Source organism: Larimichthys crocea, chromosome X, assembly GCF_000972845.2.
Source record: "Larimichthys crocea isolate SSNF chromosome X, L_crocea_2.0, whole genome shotgun sequence".
In the NCBI taxonomy this organism is placed as follows: Eukaryota; Metazoa; Chordata; class Actinopteri; family Sciaenidae; genus Larimichthys; species Larimichthys crocea.
In genome coordinates, this window is record NC_040020.1 from 10,892,190 (window position 1) to 10,917,272 (window position 25,083).

The 25,083-nt window shown below is 41.2% G+C and overlaps 1 protein-coding gene across 2 annotated transcripts in view; it reads right to left on the reverse strand.

The window, feature by feature from the left end:
- Window positions 1–586: 586 nt before the first annotated feature.
- The window catches only part of LOC104933556 (E3 ubiquitin-protein ligase SMURF2), a 58,344-nt gene continuing 33,847 nt past the window's right edge, over window positions 587–25,083 (reverse strand). For both annotated transcript variants that reach the window (XM_019257958.2, XM_027283313.1), the window contains 16 exons: window positions 23,757–23,822; window positions 23,006–23,090; window positions 22,560–22,643; window positions 20,678–20,889; window positions 18,693–18,777; window positions 17,353–17,511; window positions 16,359–16,412; window positions 8,661–8,874; window positions 6,721–6,824; window positions 6,498–6,612; window positions 5,876–6,054; window positions 5,080–5,217; window positions 4,728–4,848; window positions 4,392–4,593; window positions 4,053–4,128; window positions 587–3,958 (listed from right to left, as the gene is read on the reverse strand). In XM_019257958.2, coding sequence (XP_019113503.1) covers window positions 3,859–3,958; window positions 4,053–4,128; window positions 4,392–4,593; window positions 4,728–4,848; window positions 5,080–5,217; window positions 5,876–6,054; window positions 6,498–6,612; window positions 6,721–6,824; window positions 8,661–8,874; window positions 16,359–16,412; window positions 17,353–17,511; window positions 18,693–18,777; window positions 20,678–20,889; window positions 22,560–22,643; window positions 23,006–23,090; window positions 23,757–23,822 — 1,994 coding nt within the window. In that variant the 3' untranslated portion in view covers window positions 587–3,858. The remainder of the gene's footprint in view (window positions 3,959–4,052; window positions 4,129–4,391; window positions 4,594–4,727; window positions 4,849–5,079; window positions 5,218–5,875; window positions 6,055–6,497; window positions 6,613–6,720; window positions 6,825–8,660; window positions 8,875–16,358; window positions 16,413–17,352; window positions 17,512–18,692; window positions 18,778–20,677; window positions 20,890–22,559; window positions 22,644–23,005; window positions 23,091–23,756; window positions 23,823–25,083) is intronic.

The window sequence follows — 25,083 nt, forward strand, 5'->3', positions numbered from 1 at the left end:
AGCACATCTTTAGAGGTCCAGTGGCGTCTTGATGGGTCAGAATCAAAACCAGATTTATTGTAATTGTATTAATAGGTGGTCCCAAGTGTCATGGCTCACTGTTGTAGGATCCAATGTTTTGAGGCTTGATCAAACTGAGGACTAAAAGTCAGAATGTCAGGATATATCTCACCTTGAGCTGCTTTGATTTTGACCATCAGCAGGAATAATTGAGTTAAGTATCCCTGTAATATAAAAACCTTCATAATTTTGTTTATTTGGTTTCAAAGACTCCAGTTTTTGCTTCATCAGATCTCTTTACATTGGTCCAGCGTAAGAAGGAGGCATCACAAAGATGTAGAGGAATATGTGTCTGACCTAATTTCTATTTGACTTACATGCTTAATGAGAAAGAAAGCCATCTCAGCATCAGTTTTGAAGCCAGTCTTCTCCCGCAGTTTCCTCCAGGCACTGTGCGCCCGGCCGAGGTTAACTCTGGTCTTTCCTCGCTGTTGGTCGTGCTCCCTCTTTGACTAAGAAATATGAAGTTTTTGTTTTTCCTCCTTTCTGCAGGAAATCAATAAATAAAACACAGTAACACACATGGTTCTATAAAACGTAATGCTGTGAGGTCCAAACAGCATAGTTTTATTGCTCAGCTTTCTGCAAGGGTACAAGAAGTGTATTACTTTTCTTCTTTATTGTCCTTATGTACAGGTGTCCGTTACAAGCTCACAGAGCAGCTGATGTGAAAAACTATGAACACATATACTGTAATAATAAATACAAAAACAGATAGGAAATCAAAAGAAATAAAACATGGTGCAGTTTAAAAAAAAAAGTTGTTTTTTTCTGTTTTGTATTGATTTCAATCAAAAGTCATTTACACATACACACAAATTTGCACATAAAGCTGTAAATTTGTACTTTAAAGTGTGAGGAGAGATTTTACTGAACATGACACAGCTTGTTGTGATTTGTAACCAATTATAAACCATCATTAAAATACATAATTGTGATCAGAACTGGCTCTCAATTTATTCAATTAATCAGATCAGTAAAGGTAGACAAATATCTCTTTATACCACAGGCATTCAAAGCTTGAAAAAAAAAGAACAATGACCTGCAAAATTGTCAGGGACATCTGACCAATTTGGCTGCTTAAGCGGGGAAAAGTGTGATTTCCCCTCGTCTGGAAGCACTCAACCCAACAACTTTTGCACTGAAGACTGAACCAGCCAGAAAACTTGGTGCCAACGAAAAAAAAAGAGCAGAAGTGGACTGTGTGCACTAGACAAACATACATGTGTGCTTATCAAGAACTGTGTGTGTGTGTTTATGTATATACATACATATATACATATACATATACACAAAAAAAAAAATCAGTCCATTAACTATTTGGTAAATAGAAGGAAGTGTCGGATTATAACTTGGAGCCCAAGTATGCATAACGTGAAAAAAAAAAAAAAAAAAAAACTTGTAATGCATTTCTTCTCTGTCTCTGAGTCAGGTTATTAAAAGGTAAAAATCAAATAAATTCTCTGTAACCGTACAAAGATGACAAATTAAATGTCACTTTGTTTCTGTTTTGTCTGCTGAGGACCACAAAATAAAAACGGTTTCTGAGTACCAGCTAACAAACTGTTCATGATTACAAATAAATGCAGGCAGTATACATAAAAAAGAACATTTAACTGATTTTTTCCAAGTCAAAACGTTTTCTAAGAGTAATAATTATGCAAATAAATAGCCGTTTATCTCTTGAGCATCCATTCATGCAGACGGTTTTCTTTGGATGGAGGCGGTGGTGATGGAGGTGCTCCTCACTGTTGCTTCCGTTTTTTTGTAACTTTTCATTTTGGTTGAACATTTTCACCGCGTAGCACCCAGGAGTTCAGCAGCAGTCAACCTCCAATATTTGCAGCTCTGATGATTTGAGGCCACCATGTTCAGTCCGTTTTCCCGCCCCGTGCATATGAATTAGTATTGTTGTATGTGCTGTTTGGTATTTAGTGGCGACACAGACCTCCAGAGCAGCAAATCTGGCCATTCATGTTCTCCTATGAAGGTATGTGTGTGTTAATACGTGAAAGTGATAGACCAAAAGAAAAGATCACTTTAAACTGACAACTTTTACACTATCACGGGTTTAAAGACAGGGCCTCTAAATTATAATATCCATTAAAACCAGTTTTGTCCCTCCTCACATACTAGCCTAAATAAATGTAAAACAAAAAAAAAAACAAAGGACAACTTCACCTGAGAATGCAAAGAGGTCTGTGACAGACACCAACATGCTTGCATTTAAACTGAACATAAAGAACAAGCAACAATATACAAAATAGCTATGTATTTGTACATATATACTCAAAAATTACAGGTATATAGATACTTTTTACTCTGTATATTTCTAATGTAGTCGTATAGCAAATTAAACGTGATATATTTTAATCTAATGTGAAAGAAGCACTCCTGCCATCACTGCTCAGTTTGTAAAGTGCTCTAAAGTGACAAGACAGAGAGAAAGAAATACTTCTGTCATTTTAAACTGATGATGTGACTGAAAATAGACGCCTGCCTTTTTTGAATAACTTTTTAAAAATCAAGCCTGGTCCCACGGACAGTTGTGCCCTTTTCACATATAATCTGACAGGAAGTGTGTTGGGTTATGCTGGATTTGATAAAATAAAGAAAAAAAAAAAAAAAACATGCATACTTTGTAACTGCTGGAGGCAAATGTGTAAATGAGAGAAAAGGAAGACGAACCAGGCTCAAAAAGTGAGGTTCAATCAGCTCTGCAGCTTCAAATACAGGATACTGTGCTAGTACAGGTGATGGGGGAATTCATCTATTTAAAAAAAAAAAAAAAAAGTCTTCCACACATACAAGCGTACATTATGTATACACATGCAGAAACATACAGACACGCATGTTTACAAGAGCTGTGGCCTCACTGCAGCGATTGAGGGAAAACATACGATTCTTCTTAACCAGAGTCCGTCCCTAATCTTAAAACAACTCACCACAAGCACGACTCCAAAAAAACGCCACAAAACATCAGACCCACATCCACGTCAGTCTGTACGAGTTCCATTTCAAAATGATATATTCACAATTTAAATTGCACGGTTTTACGGTTACAAAATGACTGCTGGTATGACAAACTAACAGTGGAGCATTGCTGGAAAAACTAAAGATGTTTCTGTCTTAATTTGAATTAAATTGAATTGCAAGACAACAGACAAGATGTGGCATTTTGGAATGAAACCATCGAAGCATTACACACTGAGGTAGGATGAATTTGTGGCGCTCCTACAAGTTGAAGCACACTCAACTCTGCAGCCATGAGGATTGGAAGGTGTATTGGTTGAGGTTAAGATGGCTACTAAGGGCAAGATATGGCTACCTGCAGTGATAAAGATTCAGTAGCATGACAAGGATTAATTCAATCAGTTTAAATTGCTGTTCTCAAATGTCTAGGGAGAGTTTTTAAAAGAAACACCTTTGTAAGACGTTAAACTTTAAGTTGATAAACTTCTGCAGCTCTCAATTTGCTCTCTGTATTTCACACAAACTACACCAACCCCCACCCCCCACCCCCCGCCCAAAAAAAAAAAACACCCAAACAAATAAATGAATAATAAAAAATAAAAAAATACATGACAGGGGATGACTCTAGCAGCTGTTCAAACAGATATCGATAAGGGAAGAATGTGGAAAGCCGTTAGAGAAGAGGAAGACTGCAGGCTGGTCAAAGGCGGACGTATCAGACTCTGAGTGAGCCTGTCAGCACGTCGCAGTGACAGTAATAGTCTATCAAGAGTCCTGCACACATTTACACATGTTCACACACAAACACACTCTCCAATCTGTCTCTCATTCCACTGCGAAGCCACAGGTCTCCTCAATCGCAGTCAGCAGCTTGTCGTACAGCTTGTCATAGCTCTCGTAGGGCGGAATGTCAATCCGGTTGAAGCTGCGGAGAAGAAGAAGACAGTCAATTCGTATCGTGAAGCTATGACAGATTCAAATGTGATGCATGTATGTCTGTGGATGCATGCGACACACACCAGGTATGGGCTTTGGGCAGGTTGTTGGTGTTAGCATCGATCTGATGGATGGTGAAGAGTCTGGGCCCTGCAGCACCTGCAGGAAAAACACAAACGGGAGCCATCAGGTGCAGTTCAGCATCGATTCCAGTGTTATGCGTTTTATTTTTGTTAGAATTTACAGAGATTTCAAACTTAAATAGCAAGTACCCATTTATTTTAGAGCACATTTTAGAAAACATTATTGTGTTTTAAACATAATGGTGAGCAGTGAAAGGTGGTGGAAAATAAGCTAAACCAGAAGTGGAACAGGACCTCAGCAGAGATAGAGGAATGACACACACAAGGTCAGATAAATACCCTGTAAAGCCTTGAAGCCTTGCAGTGGGACTCTGGATGAGCCGGTAACAAACTGCAGTAACCGGGCCCTCCTCTCCTCGTCAAACGACTCCACGGCTTTCCAAAACCATTTGACGATGTTGCTGTCAGGGGTGCAGTGCTTCAGACGGGTGTTGGACTTCCAGTCAGAGATGTCAATCTTTCCCAGGCCACACACTATGAGCTGAAAGTAGAGAGGGAGAATTCATTTGAATTTTATTGTATTTTGATTTCCTGTCAAATAAAAATGACACACATGGGGGGGGTGTCTGTGAAAGAAATGGCCGTGACTGTAACTAGTTTGGTCTTATCTCGTACCTCCAGTTCTTTCTCATCGAAGGACTTAAGCAAGTGCTGAGGAATAACCTCATTGAAGCCTTTCTGCAAGGCCAGAAATTGAGCCTCGATGCCATGCAGGAAACGCCAGTTCACATACAACCTGTAGAGAACATGACGAATGATAGAAGGGGAAGAAACACAGGAAGTCTGTCAGTTTAACGCTCGAGCAACCGCAAATACAGATTCATCATCGTGACACTGAATTAATGGCAATGTGACGGTCGGGCCTGCCACAGAAAAGTTGTGTTAAAACAGTAAAAATGTTCTTGTGTGGACTGAAAATGACCTTGGTCGCTCACTGGACATTTCGTTGTCATGTGTCTCTTCATACCTGACATACTCCTTCTTGGTGTCCTCTGAGACGGGCATACTCTTGCCGTTGGGTTTGAGCTCATGCTGGATGATTTCTCCGTAGGCATTGTGCTCTACACAGAAAGTGTGGTCCAGGACGCCAGTGATGTCATTGTCCCTGAAGTGGGGCGAGGGCAGGTTAGAGAGTGAAGGTATGTAACGAATCAGCTCTGAGCTTCTGCAGAAATTATTTCTCCTCCCTTCAGCAGTAATCTGCACCCAACAGCCTCATAACATAACATATTCAAACTATACGGCCCATGTGTTTCATTCTGATTATTTTTGGCAACTAGTCTGACTTCACAGACATAACAGTGGATGACATCTCAAGAAAGATATTTTTAGATCCTATCAAGGGAAGATCGTCACAGCACCCTCATGGAAAATACTCATTCTTCAAATGATCTCATCAGTGTGTCAAAACATGCAGGAGAGCACCTAAACCTGCATGATGTTCATTTTTTAAAATGAGTTGTCATTAGCTGAACTGGCAGCAGAGGGCACCACAGTCCCAGAATGGTCAAATTTGTGAGTGCAGCTGAAGCACATGTGCTCTGTGTCTTTTTGTGTTTCCATCTGTAAATGTTTACTGCTCCTCTGATAAAACAGGACAGGAAATCAGTATTATGTTACAGGTAAGTTTAACTTTAAATTGAGTGTTGGTTAACCTGTATTTGACTTAATGCTAACACCAACAATATGTGTTTCCTCTAATGACTATAAGTGAGGGAATCTAGAAAAAGAAATGGGTTGCCTAGAATGAAAAACAGTCTTACAGGATCCAGACAAGGCTGTTGTGGAGGTCAGGGTCGACAGACTCCATGTCGTCTAGCGTGATCGGTTTGCCCAGCAGCTGTTTGTAGAAGGGCAGAGTGAAGCCTCCGTCAATGTAGTGGCCGTGGAACACCGCCATGCCCATGATACGTCCCACGAAGTGGAAGTACGACAGGTGCTCCTGCGCATTAAACAGGGGTATGAGTTCAGTCATATCATAGACAGTGTGAACATGTAAAGCTTCAGTGTTTACCACAATGCCAGTTTCTAATTGGTACACTCAAAAGTAGAAGCTCTATCAAACTTTGCAAAGCAAGGAAATATGCATGTCCACATGCTGGGCAGACTCCAGTTAGCAAAATTAAGTTATATAATTATAAAATTGTAATCGTCTCTGCTAATTGTATATCTACATGAAATTCACATGACAGAAATGAAATTAGTCTGGACCCTAAAAACTTTTCAAAAGATGATTTCTAATACTAGTTGAATTAGCCTAACAGCATCCTCGTAGATCTTCTAATAAAAAGACATTTTATGTTTCTATCTGCATCTGATGACTGGCTGGATAAATATACATATGTATTTGTTACACAGGAATATAAAATTAATAAAAATTCCTACCGGGTTGACAGCAGAGTCAGGGTTAATCTGTAGAGTGTAGATGTCATCTCTGGAGTACTGGAACAGGCCGTAATAAGGGTTCAGCATCTCATGGGACAACAGGTATAACCACTCCCTAAAACACACACACATAACGATTCAGTGTGGAAAAATGTACTTAAACAAGCATAAAAATGTCTGCTGACATTCAAACTGACAGAAAAACAAACATGTGACAAAGTACCTTGCTACACCGCCATAGTCCAGCCCCTCTTCTCCTCTGAATTTGATCATCAGTCTTTTCCAGAGATCTTTTGGACGCATCTTCATCACTTGTCGGTATGACTCCTACAATTTAAAAAAAAACACACACAGTAAATTAGAGAAATGACTGTACAGAAAACAGAACAGCATCATCACCATGGCTGAATGGAGAAATCATAAATAGTAACTCTGGAGGTTTGCTTGTGTGTATGTGTGTGAAGCAGTGTAACTTCTACAAACCTAAGTTTGTTTACGGAACCATAACCCTTTCAGAGAGACTGTGTACTCATCATGGGTAAGAATAATCCAAACAGCCAGGTCAATCCAGCTGGGGGGTGTATGCTTTGATTAGATTAGGCCAATACGTTGTTACTAGCTAGTGATGAGAAAGACATATGCAATTGCAGCTTTGACTGGCTGTGAGAACACTGACAGAGTCAGGCTCAGTAAGGGCTCAGTTTTTTTTGTGGCAAACTCAAGCCTACAGCATTAAATCTGACTATTCATGTATTGCTTTAAACACAATAAATTGATGCCAGTTCATCCTGGTAATTCTGTCCTTGCCTCTCCCCATTGTACCCCTCCCTCCAGTTATAGTTAAACAAATAGTCAGTGTCTTTCCTTTTTACATTACATAAGAGTCATCTCCTTGTCTGTATTCTCAGAGGAGTCCAGAGGCCATGCCTCAGTAAACAACATCCTGCCACAGCAACACAGCACTGCTGAAACCATGAAAGCATGACAAGAGCTGGGCTGCACAGTCAGCTAGGAGATGCCATTAAACACACAAGAAACTTCAATATTTGTGTGCAAAGTGTCCAAAACACACACGACAAAAACTCTTGAATTAATGTTGGAATCGACACTGAGTAATTTGTCTGTGTTAATCTCACGTAAATCTGTGGCAAAGAACATGTGTACATAGGAAATCACGCCGTAAGTACGTGTACACACTTGCATGAGCACATTGCCAGCTGCAAACTGCAGCACTGGTTCCTGCATGAAAACCTCAAGTGGATCTGCAGGGCTGGTTTTCACACTTAACTTTCCCCTTCCACAGCTGTCACGTCGAAGGAGGATGAAGTCATATTTTTTCATTGCTCAACTTGTAGTTATGAAGTTATGTCTGGCCCAGAATACTTGCCACTGCTGCCTTAGCTCCTTTCTTTACCCGTTCCACCCCCTCCCTCCCCTATCCCCATCTCTTTAGCTGCTGAAATCATCCAGAAAGAATGCCTTGCCTTGGTAGAACAAATGATTGGGAGAGCAAGAGAAAGAGAGACAGAGGAGGAGAAGAAAAGTAACAGAGAAATCGTTTTTTTTTTGTGGTGTTGTGAAGGCCTTTCTGTTCTGCTTTTCCCTGGAAACCATAGAGCAATTCTGAGTACTGGTTCTGTGCTGCCCTGGGCCTTTTTCTGGTGCACGTCGTAAACAGGGTGAAGAAATGCCAGTAAAATGCAAAGATATGTGGTTTGTGAGCATTCTGCTATTGTTTTCATAGACGGTTAGAGTTTGCATGCCGTGATGATTTAAATGGCAGGTGATAAATTGTTACATCACGCTGTCAGTGCACACTACATAAATTCATGAAGAATTCTGTGCTATGCATTCATTCGTGTGCTTGCAGCTGTGCTCAGACCCGCTTAAATGTTTCCTTTTATGGTTTAAAGCACATCAGAAACTTTAGGTTAGACCGTTTACAGGGATCAACCATTTTTCTAGACGAACACATGCGCTCCTGAAGTCGACCATTGCAGATAAATAAAAGTTTTAAGATCATCATGATGATACATTAGCGATATAAATAAAGAAAGGCAGTGTTTGTGTTCGTCTTGTTCTCTGCTACTACAAGTGCATTGCTAACATGTTGTTTCTGTATCAGTGTGTGAAAGGGTCACCCTCTATTCGTTTGCGTTTTACCTCAAATATCTCCTCACGGCAGACCTCGATGCGGCAGTGGCCGGCCTGGGGTTGTTGCTGAGAAAGTTCCTGCCGCAGAATCTTCAGCTTCTGCACCAGGTCTCTCTTGTATTTGGGCACAGTCAGGCACTCTGCCTCTTCAGGCAACTGGGCTGGTGACAGAGGTTGCTGAGGGGCCCCGGGACCACCCTGGTCTTTCAACTGAGGTGGATGACTGGAGAGATGATATGGCAGAAGGGGAGGGAAAAGATGAACAGATGGATGGGGGTATGAATGGTCAGATGAGTGACAAGAAAGAGGGGCAGTGGGGAAAAGAGTCACATGTCAGTATTGACTTACCATTAACCAGCAGTATTAAACACTTTGTCCTGAGTTGCTCCTTTCCAATTTCCACTTGGTGTTTTACAGCCGTTTACTGTCACTTATTCATAGGGATATTGTAATTTTTCCTGTGCACTGTTTTGACTCCAGTGGAGGAAACTGATTTATACAAAGACAGAAGAAAGAAGGATATGTCCTGTAGGGAATTCCCCAGCCCCTCCATCTCAAATATCCTCAAACCACCAAACTGGGGAGTTTTGTAAGAAATTCCCTCTCTAGTCCTCACCCACCTCACTCCTCACAAAGCAAAGAGCACTAAACAGAGCCCTAAGCTCTGAGTAAATCTGATCCAGACCTGTGGACAGACTGGGCCTTTGACCAGACGTTTGGTAAATATCACCAACCGGACAGACAGAGAGAGCGAGATAAACCCTGAGTAAGCAGAGAGAAAGAGATACACACCGAGGAAAAGAAAGAGAGGGGAAGAAATATACAAAGGAGAGCGGTGTAAGGGTAGCTGGCGCCTCTGGCTAGCTCAGCTGGACCAATAGAGGTTGGTGTGTTCTCTTTGCCCTTACACATTTTCTAACATCACACACACACACACATACACACAACTTTAATCATTTCAATTCCCCCTGAATAATTACCCCAGCTGTGGCTCTGTGTGTTCAACTCCTATACATCCCAAGTTATTTTACGTTCTGTCTCAAAGAAGCTGACAGCCAGGGTTGACTCCCAGTAGGTACCCCTGCCCACCAAGAACCACAACTGCTGGAACTTCCATCATCCGACCACTGGAGCTGACACCCTTCCTCATAATTTGAGGTGGAGGGAAAGAAAACACCAACATTTCTGTAAACTTCCAGTCGTGTCGACTAGCACAAAAGCTGAGGATGCCGTTCTCTTCGCTGCAAATGACATTCTGATAAATGCTTCTAGTCACTGCTCTGAGGTCATGTTTGCCTGACCAAAGTGCAGCCTTGTTCTGCAATTTTGCATTTTTAGGAAGGTTAAGTGTGGGAAAGGGTGTGAGCAGTGTCACACAGTGAGCCGAGGAACTTATCTCTTGACCTTTCTTCCCCTTTTGCTCTCATGCCATTCAGGGTCTGTCTATTCTTAAAAAAAAAAAAAAAAAAAACGATAAAATACAATCTTGGCAAAGGTGAGCCATGGTCAGTGTTCTAGCTCTGGTGTCCTCCAGACCTCTTGTGGTGTTGGTGGTGGGATGCCTGGGTGGGCCTCAGAAAAACATAATCCATCTCTCCCCTTCAACAGGACAGCAGCCCTCATTTTCCTGTGAAGAGACGCTGAGCCAGCAGAGGACTTCTTTAAAAGAAGGTACTGTCCTCCGCTGGGAGTGGAGTCTGTTGGCCAAACAAAGACGGCACACCGAGAGGCCTGAATTGGTATATAAAAAGGAAGCAGAGACCTTCTAAGGTAGCAGCACACAGCCATCCCACTTATTTCGACACTCGTTGTACACTTGGGTTCTCTGGTTCAGTGGGTTGAAAAAGGCCTCATCTATTTGGGCTTTCCAAACTAAACGGGTGCAGTGTTTCGCCAGTCTATCCCTGTATAATCAAGTCCACTGCTATTTATTTTATTGGCAGGCGCTGGGGCTCCTAGCATGTCAAAGAAAGGGTAAGACTGCAGTGGAGCAGTCCTGAAAACCACTTTAGGAAGGAGGAGGGGAAGAAAAGATGGAATGAGTTGCTTTTGGCTGGGAGGCTCAAGAACCATATAATAAAGCGTAATTTCAGCGCACTTTTTTTTTCCTTCTGAGGGCACAGTGTAATTAAAAATACGTTTCAACATAGTTCATCGTCTTTGGTTTCCAAGCGGGACGAGCTCGGCATATTTTATGGTAAATATAGAAAATACAAGCGCAGCAAACCTGAAAATCCACCCGAGCCAAAAGAGAGAAATAGTTCCTTTTTCTGTGACAGCTTGGGTGAAATACGACGAATGGGGAGAAATATAAACTTTCAAATTCAATATAAGAGCCAGAGGATTTTATTATTGTTATTCCAAGGTGGAAGAAGCGGGAGGAAAAGAAACCGGAGAAGTCAAGAAATGAAGGAGTGAACATTTTCCAGAACTGGGTCACCTGCACCTGAACCTGCAGAGTCATGATAGGCCTCCATCCTCTTTCTGTATTTACAGGGAGGCAGACTGGGTGAGAGAGTGCATACGCTGAAGTGCAAAGGCTGCATGCTTGTGTGTGTTAGAGAAAGTGTACTTGTTTCTTGTCCGTAGCAGCTGGCACAGGTGAGATGAAATTAGTGTTGAGTAGATGTAACAGTGTTAAAGCCACACCAGCCACCCCAACGCACCCACACTCTGGCCCCCTCACCCATCCCAGAGAATCAAAGGACCCTTTATGAGTCGATCTCGTCTGGGTATCAGCTGGTGCTCTGCTCTTTTACACTTGCCTAACAAGCAGGAGAGGACGGCGAGGTCGGCCAAACTCTACAGTCGACTCTACAGAACGCTGTGTGTGCATGTGTGTAGAGGATTATTTCCTCGGATAATGTGTGACCTGTAGCATTCTTCCCAACCCCAACAAGCTACCACAGCTGCACACTTCTGGTTTCAAAAACATAGGACGTACAGGAAACCAGCAGCAGACAGACTGCAGTGATGAGACTGCCTACCGACAAAAATATGCTGCTTTTAACGACATTTTCTGAGAATAACAAATCAATGTTTCTGCTGTACTTTCCTCTTTGATTATTTGCGTACTATGCTACTTAAAGCTTAAACCAGGCAGAAATCATACTCTGACTACAGGCTGCAGTATATTGTGAATGCAAATAAAACAGAAGTTATCTGGTAAGAAATTTATTTTCATTTTGGCCTGGATTTAACCTTTCAACCAACCAGACCAAGGCCCTATACTCTCCTGTTCACTCCTATACAGACGGCCCTTAAAAGCACCACATACAGACAGATTTACCCTGCTATATATACTGTTTAGACGACTGGCATTTACTGTAACATCAAGTCATGTGAGGTGTATATATTTATAGCATATATAGTGTACACACACGCACAATTCATTGCAAACCCATTAATGTGCATTTATATTTATAATTTACAGGTTTCACGCACTGCGCACCCCGTGATGTACTGGATACATTATATAATCATCTAATCATCGCTTCTTAAGACGTCAGTGTAATGTTGATATAAATGTCATGGAGATTTATAACTTGGTTGGGAAAATACCTGCTGATGCCCACTAAGTCTAAATCCAGCAGCACCTAAAAATACCTTCAGCAAACACTGATGTAATCTTTCAGACACATACTATGTGCTGGTGCAAGGGAGGGGGTAAGTATGTGAGAGACAGTGTGGCAGACCACAGTAATGTAGCCGTGTCTGACTGTCTGACAATTCAAGGCCTTCATCAGTCTAAGGTCGATGGCGACGGAGCCGTCTGAGTCACATTTAAACCAAGATGTGTCCTGGAGGATGAGTAGACTAAGGTGCAAATTGCAGACTCACTGTGTTGTAATGTCAAATCAGTTTCACGCCATGTAATCCTTCAGACAAAACACAAACTGTTTCGACAGACGGGGTAAAAAAAAATATATATATCCCCACTAAACAAAATCAACAATAACTTCTAGTAAAAAAAAAAAAAGACTGCATTTTGCACCATCACAATAATTTCAGGACATTTTTTAATTTAAATTTGTATTTCAAACAGAACAGTCTCTGCAAGTTTGATATATGATTTTTTTTCCTGACTGAAACTGCTGTAGTCAAACCCATACATTCAACAGGTTTTATTGGTGTCATTAACCTATGTTTAAAGTAAAGCTAGTAAAGTTTTAAACTGATTATATTCGTGTACAAAGTGAGTTTTCCCCTGATTTAGACAGTAGGAGGTAGTGATGACACTGTACTGACAAAACACCAGGGACACTAACCCCAAAGCTCAGCCAGGCATCCTGTCTGACAACTCAGCACACAACAGTTTCCTCTGATTAAAACAGACTTTCATTATTTCATTATTGTGTCTCTTTTCAGGTCGAGGCTGAGAGTATGTTTTTATTTAAAGTTAACACTTTTTTCGGCCTCTCTCCTGACCTAATCTGTACATGTTCAATTTGTTTGCCTGATCATTTCTGTTTTCTCTTTACCAACTGCTATATTTTAATTCTTGCAGAAAAAAACAAAAACACAAGAGAATTAAACAATAGAACGATGCACTTCTGAAAACATATTCCAGTGGTAGAAGGAAAACAGAAGCACAATAACTCAGTTTTTTTCTTATCAGCGCTAGGGAAATTTCCCTTTGCACTCTCTCAACTCGAGCGGTACGCATACCTCTACAGAACAAAATTAAACGATGTAGATATCTGAAGAAAAACAAAGATGCATTTCAGCTTAGACGCCACACACCAGCATGAGGAAACATGCACTCAGCTGGTCCTGACATGCAACCCCCTCTTCAACCAACACTTTCGATCTCCCTATATGGAAACAGGTCAATGCAGTGCTGCATTACAGCAGGGTCACGGTGTGTGTTTGTCTGTGTGTGTGTGTGGGGTGGATCTATGTGGATGTTAGGTGAAATATTCTTAAATTCTGGCGTTGATAAAAGACAGATGTCCTGACACTAAGCCAGCAGAGGGGCTGATAACTTTAACAGTTTTTGGAGCATAGCAGAGGGAGGGGGAGCAGAGGAGAGAGAAAGAGTGAGGACAGAGGAGATGATAGAACGGGGGAGGTGTAGAGACGAGAGGATAAAAAGAAATCAACAAGGACGGTAGGAAATAGGGGAGAGGAGAAGGTAGAAAAGCAGAGTGTAGCATGGGTATGATGGGTTCTGCTGATTTATCTTTATATAACAGAGCAGTAGACCACAGAGGAAGGTATAACGAGGTTAACACTTCCAAGAAATGGTTTGTATAACACAAAGTGAGACACTGAGTATGTACATGTGCAGTATGTGTAAACAGATTGTTGTCTCCTCCGTGCTTCTCCCCATGTGGCCTCCGTTTCTCAGCTTGCTATGTTTTTGTTTATGGGCCTGCTGTCAGTCACTTGAGGTCTTTAGAGTTGAACTTCACACCCAGTAAATAATCGAACATTACGTCTTTCTGTGTTGTTGAAACCATTTAGCACGCCCAATAAATTACATTTTTTAAGAGCCAACACTGAGAAGAGGCTGAAACTGAGGAAACTATTCCAAGTCTTTCTCTACCTGTTTCATATCAGAAGAGCTGGATGTGGACAACACTCCAGTGTTCGCCCAAAAGACACTATTTGGCTTTGAGTCCATTTACCTTTACAGTTGACCTCTTATACGTTTTTAACTTCTTACGATTAAATAATTAACAAAATGATTTTTTGACCCGACGTCAAGTCTTTGAAATACAGTTGATTTGGCAGACAGTCTTAAAAGGCAGTATGAAAATCTGCTGTGACACGAACTGTAAATATTGAGTGTTTTAATTTTGTTTTCATTAATCAGCGTGTATCACGGAAAGCTGCATGAGAAATTAGAGCTTGTTCATTTTGACCTTCTCAAAGTTCTGAAACTTTGTCTGGACTCCCTCAAATCTATCCTAATAAGGAGTCAGACAAGAAGTTAATGATGCTGACTGGATAACATAGCTGAGCTTCAACTCACAACCAGAGGCTGTTCTGACACATATGGATACTATTTGACCAAATGACCAGATGTTGATTTCCCAAACATGTCTATCGTGCCAGCCGCTGTTACTGAAAGAGGTTTTGACGAAGAATTTGTACTAAAAAAAGCAAAAGGGGGGGAAAAAAATCTCCACATCGCTCTGTGTTCTTCTTGTTCTAATGATTCCTGCCTCATACACTGGCAGGCGAAAAGTACAGGGAGCTCCCAGACAGCCAAAATACCTGAAGAACAATCCTGGAGTTTGGTTTATCATATCAGTGATGACTCACAGGTTCCTTCGAATATACATTCCAAGAATATCACGACTTTTCTAGTTGTCATTTTCTTTAAATTATTTAGCTGAAGAGTGACACACTGCAAACTTATATAGCCCATGTGTGCTCGGCGGAAAAGTGAGAACTGGTGCTAAGCTAATGGGCTGCCATGCTAACACATGTTTAGCATTATTTTCCAGAGCAGGGTCAGCTTCACTAGGCCACTCTGCTGGCTTTGCTGCCCACGAGCTGATCTTCAGTGGAGGCAGGCTGCTGACAGACAACACAAACACACTGAAAGATGGACTGACAGCCCCCAGTACAGACAACCTGTGTGTGTGCACATGAACTTGAATGACATCCACATGAAAGTCAACCCAGAGGAAGGTTATGCATGTATATATACATAAACACCCACAGCCTGGACATTCCTCTGTGGAAAAGTATCACAGTCAGCACTTTCTCTCATGATAGTGTGTGTGTGTGTGTGTGTGTGTGTGTGTGTGTGTGTGTTTGAGTGACTGGCTGCTCAAAGTGCTGTATGCAGACAGCTGGGGTGAGTGTATATTTAAAAAAAACAAAAAAAAACACACACACACACACAAACTGGAGTATGTTTGCCACTGAGGCCATCCTAGACTCCTACACAGACATTGATTCCTATGCCTCCTCTGCTCTGGACTATATAAACACCAACATCAACAGTGTCACCGCCCTTGAACGGATCACAATGTTCCCAAATTAGAAGCTGTGGAAGAGCCGAGAGGTACACCTACTGCTGAAGGCACGCTAACCTGCAGAGGGGCATCAGGAGGGCCAAGCACAGCCACAATCTAAGGACTGCAGAGCATTTTAACAACAACAACTACCACTCCATGTGCATGTGGCAGCAAGGCATTCAGGTCATCAGAGGCCATCACAGACCATCAACACCACCCCTCCAACCAGCAACACCTCCCTCCCAGATGAGCTTTTATGCTCGCTTTGACAGGGACAACCAGGAGGCAGCCATTGAGGCTGTGCTCCCTGCAGACCACCAGCCCCACAACATGAGCTGCCCTGACAGGACAAACGCCGGCCCTGATAGCATCACTGTGTGCTGGAGTATATTTAATTTCACCCCTGGTTATACTGTTAATGCTGTAGATACCTTAGCCAACATATTCACATATATATATATACTGTCCATCTGCACTGTTATTTATGTATCTCTCTCTCTATTGCATGTCTGGTTAGATGCTGCCTACTGCATTTCGTCATCTCAGTATTTGTGCAATAACAATAAACTTTAATCAAAAATTTTCTGTCAACCTGTTTGTGTCAATTGCATTACTCACATTCCACAGACCATGAACAAGTATGTGTATCTATGTTCAGTTTATTGTCTGAAAGCAAGTATGTCAAGATGCATGTATGTCTGCATGAATGTCCCTGTGTGGGTGTGTGGGTTACCTGAGGTTAGTGTTTTGGCTGTCCATGGCCACACGGGAACCATTTGGACTTGGACTGATGGAGAAAAATAGGAGGAGAGAGGGGAGGGGAAACATAGAGAAACACAAAGAGGAGAAAAGGGCATAAAAAGAGAATGTGAGTGATTGAGGATCAGAGCAGTGAAAACAACGGTGAAAGAGATTTAAAATAGGGGGACAGGTCAGACGGGACAAAGAGAAAAAAAGAGTAATACAGAGAAGTAAATTGACACAAAAATACAGAATTAAAGTCGTTTAAGAAGAGAAAAATGGGACAGGAGGAAGGACACAAAAACAGTGATGAAGTCCACATACAAATACAGAGGGAGTCATTGAGACAGACAGAGTGAGGATGATGTGAAAAGACCATTGACAGACGCAGAGGACAGGCAGAGGACAGGGGAAACAAAAATACAAAGTGAGATGAATGAAGACTCTTACAGAAGACATATTCATTGCTAGGAGATTCATGACTGGAAATCTCTGATAGACACTACAAACAGTTTTTCCCTCTCTTTCAGGTTATTCTAGCGTCCCCCAGACAGGAGTCATCCTGTCCTTTTCCAGGACGGCTAATGTGAGTAAAGCTACTTTTAAAAACACCAAGCTGCTAACAATTTACAGACTCTACAGTTGAGCAGTTAGTAGAGACAAAATATTGGACTTGTTTTGAAGCCTTAATGTATAAAAGATGCATCATGTGGGAACATAGTCTGAAACTGGAAGCTTTCTTTTACAGGTAATTTGCTTTTATTCATAGTTTTCGGTCATAATACTTTGGGTGGTGTTGTTTTACTCCAACTACTCTTGATCTCTGTGTTTTTCTCATTAAAATATGTTACTTCATGTATAATTACTATTTATCTTTTGGAATCAAAGAGTTGTGCTTAAGGACACGGTTGCCACTATGTAGAAAAATACAAATACTGAATATGTCATTATATATGCATGAAGCCATCAATGACTGAGACACTTACTTGAGTACTAGATGCAGGTTAGCAGACAGTCGCGGGTCTGTGAACTGTGTTGTTCGATTGTTATGGTCGACAAAGTAGACACGACCGGTGGCTGTGTTTCTGATCTCCCAGCCTGGTGGCAGTGGGCCCAGCTCCTCACAGTTCACATTGCTTAAGTCCCTGAACAGAAAAATAGTAACCATTAGCAACAATGATACTACAAAATAAATGCAATCCTACTACAAATACATAAAAAAAACAGCCTGCTGACTAAACACTACCGACTACTTCTAAATCTTTTGTTTTTAATGAATAATAATGTAATAACTGCAAAAGAATGTTACTGTTTTAAGAACAAATGTAGTGATTTTACTGGTGCAAGTGATGAAATCTGTGATGGCATGTAGCCATGTCCTTCACGGGTCCTTCACAGTCCTGTGAACCTGCACAGGACTCGACCAACTCTAGACTAGAGCTCTCGACAAGAGCACCAACAACGTATTGTCATTGGTGTTATCCTTCTGACAAAGTACTTGCTCTAATTTCTTGATTCTGTTTCTCTCCTGTATTCTGACATTCCCGTCACTAGAAACCTAAGCCCTGATCTGGGACAACGCCGCAGCCTTCGGGGGACCTATGCTTCTGTCTGTGTGTGTATATATATGTGTGTGTGTGTGTGTGTGTGTGTGTACTTTGTCCTTGTGTGATGTGAGGACACACCACTCGGGGACAAAGCACATGTCTCATCACAACATACTGGGTCATTTCAGCAGCTCTGTCCAAAATGACCAAACCCAGAGGTTGATGCTGCGATCTGGATGCTAAATGCACGTGCTTCATCGCTGAGCAGCAGCTACACAGAGACAAGGCCAAAAATGTAACGCAATAGCACGGCCTGCAATCTCTGGTGAATTAACTAGCGGACTATTGAGAGTTGGTGAAACGGTTTGATTGAATGCAGAACCCCTGGCTTGTGGTGTGTTCAACTCAACATCTGTCCAAAAATGTTCTTCCAACTCCAAGTCAGACTCGGGGGTCATTAGTTTGGCTGACCCCGACTTGAGCCTGAAATTCGACTAATAAGTCTGTTTTTGAACACAGCCCTGAGAAATTAAGAGAGAAATTAAGTGAGTTTGGTCATGTCAGTTTTGGGAATATATGTCAGGTTTTATATTAGGATTAAAAAAATACAAGCTGTCAGCACTGCAGTGCATTTATCATGTGTATAAAGTCAAAATGTTGTTGAGTTAATTATGCTTATATTAATAGCTCTTGCTAACATTTATCAAACATATAAAGTGCTTCACAAATAGATCCAAATCTGTAAAATAATGATGGGAAAATGAACATAAAGGGGTTACCTGGGCACCCGAGGGTCATGCCAGGTGCTCACTCCAGTCTGTGTGTGGAGAAAGTAGACCTGACCCTGCTGAGTTGTTCTTTGCTCTAAAACAGAAAATAAGAGAGAGAGAATATTTGGAATTAATATGTCAAAAACATAAAAACAACACTGAAACAAGCTTGGAACTGTCTAATCCTGGTGGGTACAAACATGGATATTGAGTTTGTCTTTTTTGGAGAAGAGGAAGTCTGTTTATAATTGATGTGACAGGCAAACTGCAGGGACAAGAGATTCTTAAGGTGTGTGCCAATGTAATCAATTAGTTCCTCTCCAGCCTCCAGTAGGCCTATCCCAAGAGGACGGGGAAAATAAAATGCAAGGGGAAACTTATCAAAGGCTTCCATGAGTGTTTTTCCTTGCCGAGTTCCTTGATGCATCCTTGTTGCCTTGTTTTCTCTTAAAGGTTGGTGTGTGTTCTGAAAGTCATCCCCTCTTATTAATCTCCAAAACCAAAGGAAATGGAAAGGAAAATGTGGTCACTCATTCCAAACCCACTAATATAATACACTGTAAACAAATATGGGAACAGAGGACTGAAAAGAAATCAGAAGAGAAAGGTTCATCATCAGCTTATTGGATTCTTTGGTGCCATCCAGCTCATGAATGAATGGAGAGTGAGTGTGTGAATGTTGGCTCAAATGGGTGTGGTGTTCATGTGTGTATATTCACCCGCTAATCCATCACTACCCACTCCCCCCCAACTTCCTACTGGCACAACTCATTTCCTACCCACCTCTCCCTCTCTTTTTTTCCCCTCACACACTCCCTCTCTCCCTCTCTTATTCTCTCTCACGCTCTCTCACCACACCCAGCCACTGGTTCAGAGGGTTCAGCTGAGGAAGAAAGCTCACTAGCTGTTGGGCATCAGTGACTCACTTTGTCCAACCTTGGCCAGCCTCAGTGGACACAGCAGGACATTTCAAAGGGGGCGCAGGTCCAACAATGCCATTCTAAATTGCTGGCATACAGCAGCACACTTAAAATAATAATTTATTTTACAGACTCTGTGGGTATTGTGGGGTGCACTGTGACTGACTGTGAAAAGTACACTTTTTCTTTAAAAAAAAAGTTCCAATGGTGGAAAAAGTACTTGTGTAGCTTCTGCATTATTTTCCCAAAGTGTTTGCATGCAACTTAGGCCAGACATTAAAAAAAAAAAAAACAGGCAATAACCTAAAGTGCCTTCTCTGAGCTAAACACCAAGCTATGAATACCCTGCTTTCCCTCCTATTCACTGTGGGAATATAATTCTGGAAAGTCAAAACATTCCAACACTGGGAAGTGTTTGCAAACAGGAGAGGGGAAAGGAGAGGAGGAATATTAACACACTACAAGTGTTGATTGCAGTTGTCATGATGTGGTGGTGTGGGAAGGAGTGAGAGAAGAGGAAAAGGAGGAGCGGTAAGTAGAAAAGGTCTAGGTAAGGGGAGACCAAGAGAAAGAGAGAAGAAGATAGAAATGCTATTAAACTTTATTCTCACTGTTAAAAGAAAACATGCATCACTGTCTCCAGGCTACAAGGAAGATACAGCCCAAGGAGCAGCTCTACGTGACTGTATTCTACATATCTTGTATTTTTGTGGATTAGAGCTGTGGCTTCAACTCAGCTCTCCTTTTTGATGATGAAAAAATTAAACATGGCTACACCTGACTTTCTAATGTACCAGCTACTTAAAAGCATCCACCTGGTGTGCCAGGTGTAAACAATTCCCTGACTAGACACCTTGACCACCAGCAGGAGGAACCTTTGCAACTATTATAATAACATGTAAACATAAACGCTGATAATGCAAAGATAACAGCTACTAAGCCCACGTTAAAAACTAAAAGTGAAAGATAAAAAAACAAAGAAGCACTAAAGAGAAAGAAGAAAGTTGCTAATCCCAGCTGATGTCTCTTTACAACGTTGCGTATGTTTGTGTGTGTTGTTGCTGTGTCTCTTACCATAACCCTCGGGCAGGTCAGGTGGTGTATGCAGGTGCGTTCGACTCATGTAGTTACGATGCCGCTGCGATCGAACGCGCCTCTCCTGGATCCGCTGTTCACCTGGCGGGCCGCTGGCCTCGGCCCCATTAACAGGTGTCATCACTGGCGTGTTCTCGTCCACCACGCAGCTCAATGGACGCCCAGATGGGCTGGAGTACTCTGATGCTGGCCTGGGAACGAGCAGAGATTGTACATGTTAGTTTTAGTTTTATTTCATTTTTAACTACATATTTAAATCTTTTACAGATAAACATTTTTTCATAACAAATCACATAATAATGTGTCAAAGAGCAAACATCAACTTTCTTACTGTGAACTGGGTGAATAACGTGTATACTTTCCTGAGAGTTACATGCACGGTAGAGTGTGTTAAATGAGTCCTACTGTGCACCATGTTTCCTTTTACTGGGTGTGGAGGGTGCAAAGAGGTGGCTCAATGTGTGTTACAGGTGCACTATGGGTTAAGTCATAGGTGTAGCCGGTTTATTTCATCTTGTGATGTCTAGACGAACACGCAAGTATAGTATAATTATTTGAAAATAGCTTGTGTCATGAGTCTTCAAAAAGAAAAATCTAGTTCATGGTTATGGTCGAGATTAAAGAGATATGAAGGATTACAGGTTGCATAAACGTAAACTCAAAAGTCTACAGTAGAAGTTTTTGTATGTTTGAGTGCTACTTAACAGCAGGACATATGAACAGATATCTGATAAGCAGACAAAAACAGAGACAGGCTGGCTAACTGGCACGTACTATATCTGTGCGTGTGTGTGTGTGTGCATGGGACATGTCTGACCACTGTCTGGCTGTCAAGAGTTACTGACGCCTTGGCTATCTAAAACCATGGACCCTTGTCTGTCAACCAACAAACCCCCTCCTCCCCCGCTCCACACACTCTTCCTCCCTTCCATTTCCTCTTCCTCTCATGTCCCACCTCTCATTTTTTGGACTCTGCCATGGACCGCATTACATTTGTCGACTTTAATGAACAGTGACAAGGGCTAATGAAAACTTGCAAGAGTAGTAAAAACAAGTCATTTAAGAAAAAAAAATGAGTCTGAAGAATAACAGAAAATTTGACATGAACACTATTCCCTTTTGTACTAGTTAATATGTAACATACTTGCATGAGTTTATAAATATAAAGGCAAAAATAATTACATTAAATTTGACAGGATATTTGCTTCACCTGCTGTGAATGGGAAAAAAGGCCACACTAGTATATTCCTCAGTTTTTATTCACCTTACCCTCCATAATTTCTTTCTCCTACACAGCCCCTTCCTGCTCATCTTCCTCCTCAACTGCACCATCTCCGCCTCCCTCAATGCCCTACCACCTAACCTTTTTCTGTCCTCCTTCGTTCTGTTATGTTGCCACCAGAAATGTGTAGTAAGAGTGAGTAGAGTGGTGGTGGAGGTGGAGGGGGGTGGTGGTGCTATTTGTTTGCTTACTGCCTTAACGGCTCCACTGATATGGGCCAAGTAGGAAGGCGACAGTTGTTCCTGCAGGAACGGGGCCAAGTAAAACCTGGCTGCCCGACTGGCTGGCTAGTTTATTTAGGTGTGTGTGTGTGTATGTGTTAGTATGTTGTGGTGGGTGGGAGTCTAAGGAGACTGACAGCAATTCACTCATTACCAACTGTTGTGTTGTAAGTTTTTTTTTTTTTAGGCATATAGCACAGCCACTTAAACCCCTCAGATTTTCATAAGCAGTCTAGTTTCTTGTGCATCACATCAGCATGACTTCAGTACATGAGGTAGGTTGTAAAAGGATTAAGGATGAAGAGAAAGCTCCCATCTTAACATGGTTCACTTTTTCTAACATTATACTATACTATACCTTGTAGGTCTCTCCCATTGCGTGGTGCGTGTAATATGATTCAGGTACTGTATCCTTCCTGAAGCCGTCCTCCTCTCTTCCCAGCTGTTTTATGACAGATTACGACAAACGGGTTATAAAAAAAAGCATCACATATAGACACTGCTGTCCATTTTTGACACATCTACAAACTGACAGCACTATCATCGATGTATCTTTGATTTAATAAACACAAAGACAATCACCAATGGACCCACAGCTGAACCTTCTAAATAAATAAATATAAATGTTTACAATTACTGTTTACATATACTACACATACCTTACTCCTCATATATATATGTAGAAAAAAAGAGGATAAAACTTGTGTCTGATGGAGTTTAATCAAGATAGAAAAATCGAAACTTTAAGAAAAAGCAAAGTACTGTGTGGCCTAACGGGACAGGAAAACGTGTAATAATACCGACCCATCAGGTAAGTCATTGTCGAACAGGCGACTGCAGTCCACCACCGGTCCTCCTGTTCCAATGCGATCTCTGGACTGAAGACTTACTACACAGTTAAAGAAGACAAGGAAGATGGTAGATCAATGACATTATTACAGTTTTGTATGAATATACGATAGTACATGAATTCCAGCTCCACTAACGATTTTTACACATTTTTGTCTTCTTTGTTTTCTTCATATTCCTTTGCTCCTCTGACATTAATGCAAATAAAAGCAACACTGAAAAAATGAAAGACTAAGTGACAGATATTAAATATATTCTGCCTTTGCATTGCAATGTCAAAGAGACACACACAAAAAAAAAACCTCCACTTTGTGCTTCAGTGGTTAGGTAATGAACTGAGTCAGAGTTTGCAGTCTGGGTCAATTTGTGTTTTTGAGAATTTAAATAATGCAACACGCTGACACATCCAAACATCCGGAGTTGTCTCTGGCACGTCAGTTCAACTTTCGATCTCAAGATTACAAATGTTGAAAAATGTTTGGTATTGAAATGATTAATGATAGTCAACATGTATATTTCATATCAAATAAACTAAACTGCGAAGGATGTATTCCAACGTTTTTTTTAGTTCTTAACTGGCTCTGTGTTTTCAGACAGTAAATAAAAAAATAATAATTTATACAGATTAATGACACACTGTATGTAGACTAGAGCATTAGGAATATGGAAACTGATACAGACATAAGACTATGTTTGTGTTTCTTACCAACTATTTGTCCTCTCACAGTATCATTGTCATTGGGGCCCAGCTTATTCAGATCCAGTCTCTGATCTGTAGGGAAAAACAAGACACACTGATTTAGCATCTGCCTCCATTTACAACCATGAACACATCCAGGTGCTAAGCCGATGTTGTGTTTCACACTAACTGGGCGCTGACTGACACTGAAAACATAGCTGCAGAGGGCTGTGTTGGTGTGGGCGCGTCGCCTCAGTGAGATGATGACACACTATCCAAAAAGGCCAGATTGAGTAATCGATCCGTGAGTTTGAAGACTTATCACATGCCAAAAACTGCACAGTGCATAGAAAACACAATATGAGGTATCCAAGTGATAATTCTTATCCTCCAATCGCCCTGTAAACAGTAGATTTACCTTGCTCATGTAACAAAGTAATCTACCAGGAACCTGCACATATACATATTGGCACTGCTGGATAACTTCACATTGTGAAATTGGAGCCGGGTTCAAGATTTTTGCCAGGTGACATTGCGTTTTCTTCTGCTGAAGCCTCCTCTGTGTGTCAAACTTGCTATGTCACTGAAAGGATGGTCTGAATACAGTCCAAAAGGTCTGAGGGTGTGTATTGATAAACAAACTTCAATTGCATAACATAGGGGAAGGCTTCAGTGTTTTGTGTTTTGAATTGTTTAATTACCTATAAAATACATTTAGACGTATTTAACAGTGCTGCATGTTGTTCAAGGAAGCTGAATAGTTTACAAAATGAAGCAGTACCAGAACGAACAGGGACAGAGTCGCACTTCTGGAACCATTATTTTATTAAAACATCAATATAGTCAGAGATAAAGAGAGATAGATTGGATTTTTGAAAAAACACTTATTATTCCACAGTGTTCATTAAATCTAAATAACCAACAAACAGACTCTGTTTGTTGGTTATTTTTATCTCATGCATGATTCCAACAGGATTTACTGAAGCAGTCAGTCAAAACTGTAATATTGTAAATGAAGTCAGCATACAATGTAAAAGAGTACTCTAAGAAGGAACACGTCTACTTCACCCATTTTGTGTGAAAAGATTAAAATTTAGAGACCCAAAAGGCTACAAATGTTGGACACGAAATGTGTTAGCAGTCTTGTTGTTTCTGGATAAGTAAGAACTCATTGTCTGTTCAGCACAGGATAGCACTGCCAGACACAGACAGCACAGAAACACAACCCAGGAAGACTCTGAACAAGATCCAGACACAGATACATTCAGCAGGCTCTCTCTCTCACACACACACAAAATTTTACAGAGAAACGTGCAGCTGACCAGGAGAACTGATATCAATCCGTGCCCATTAA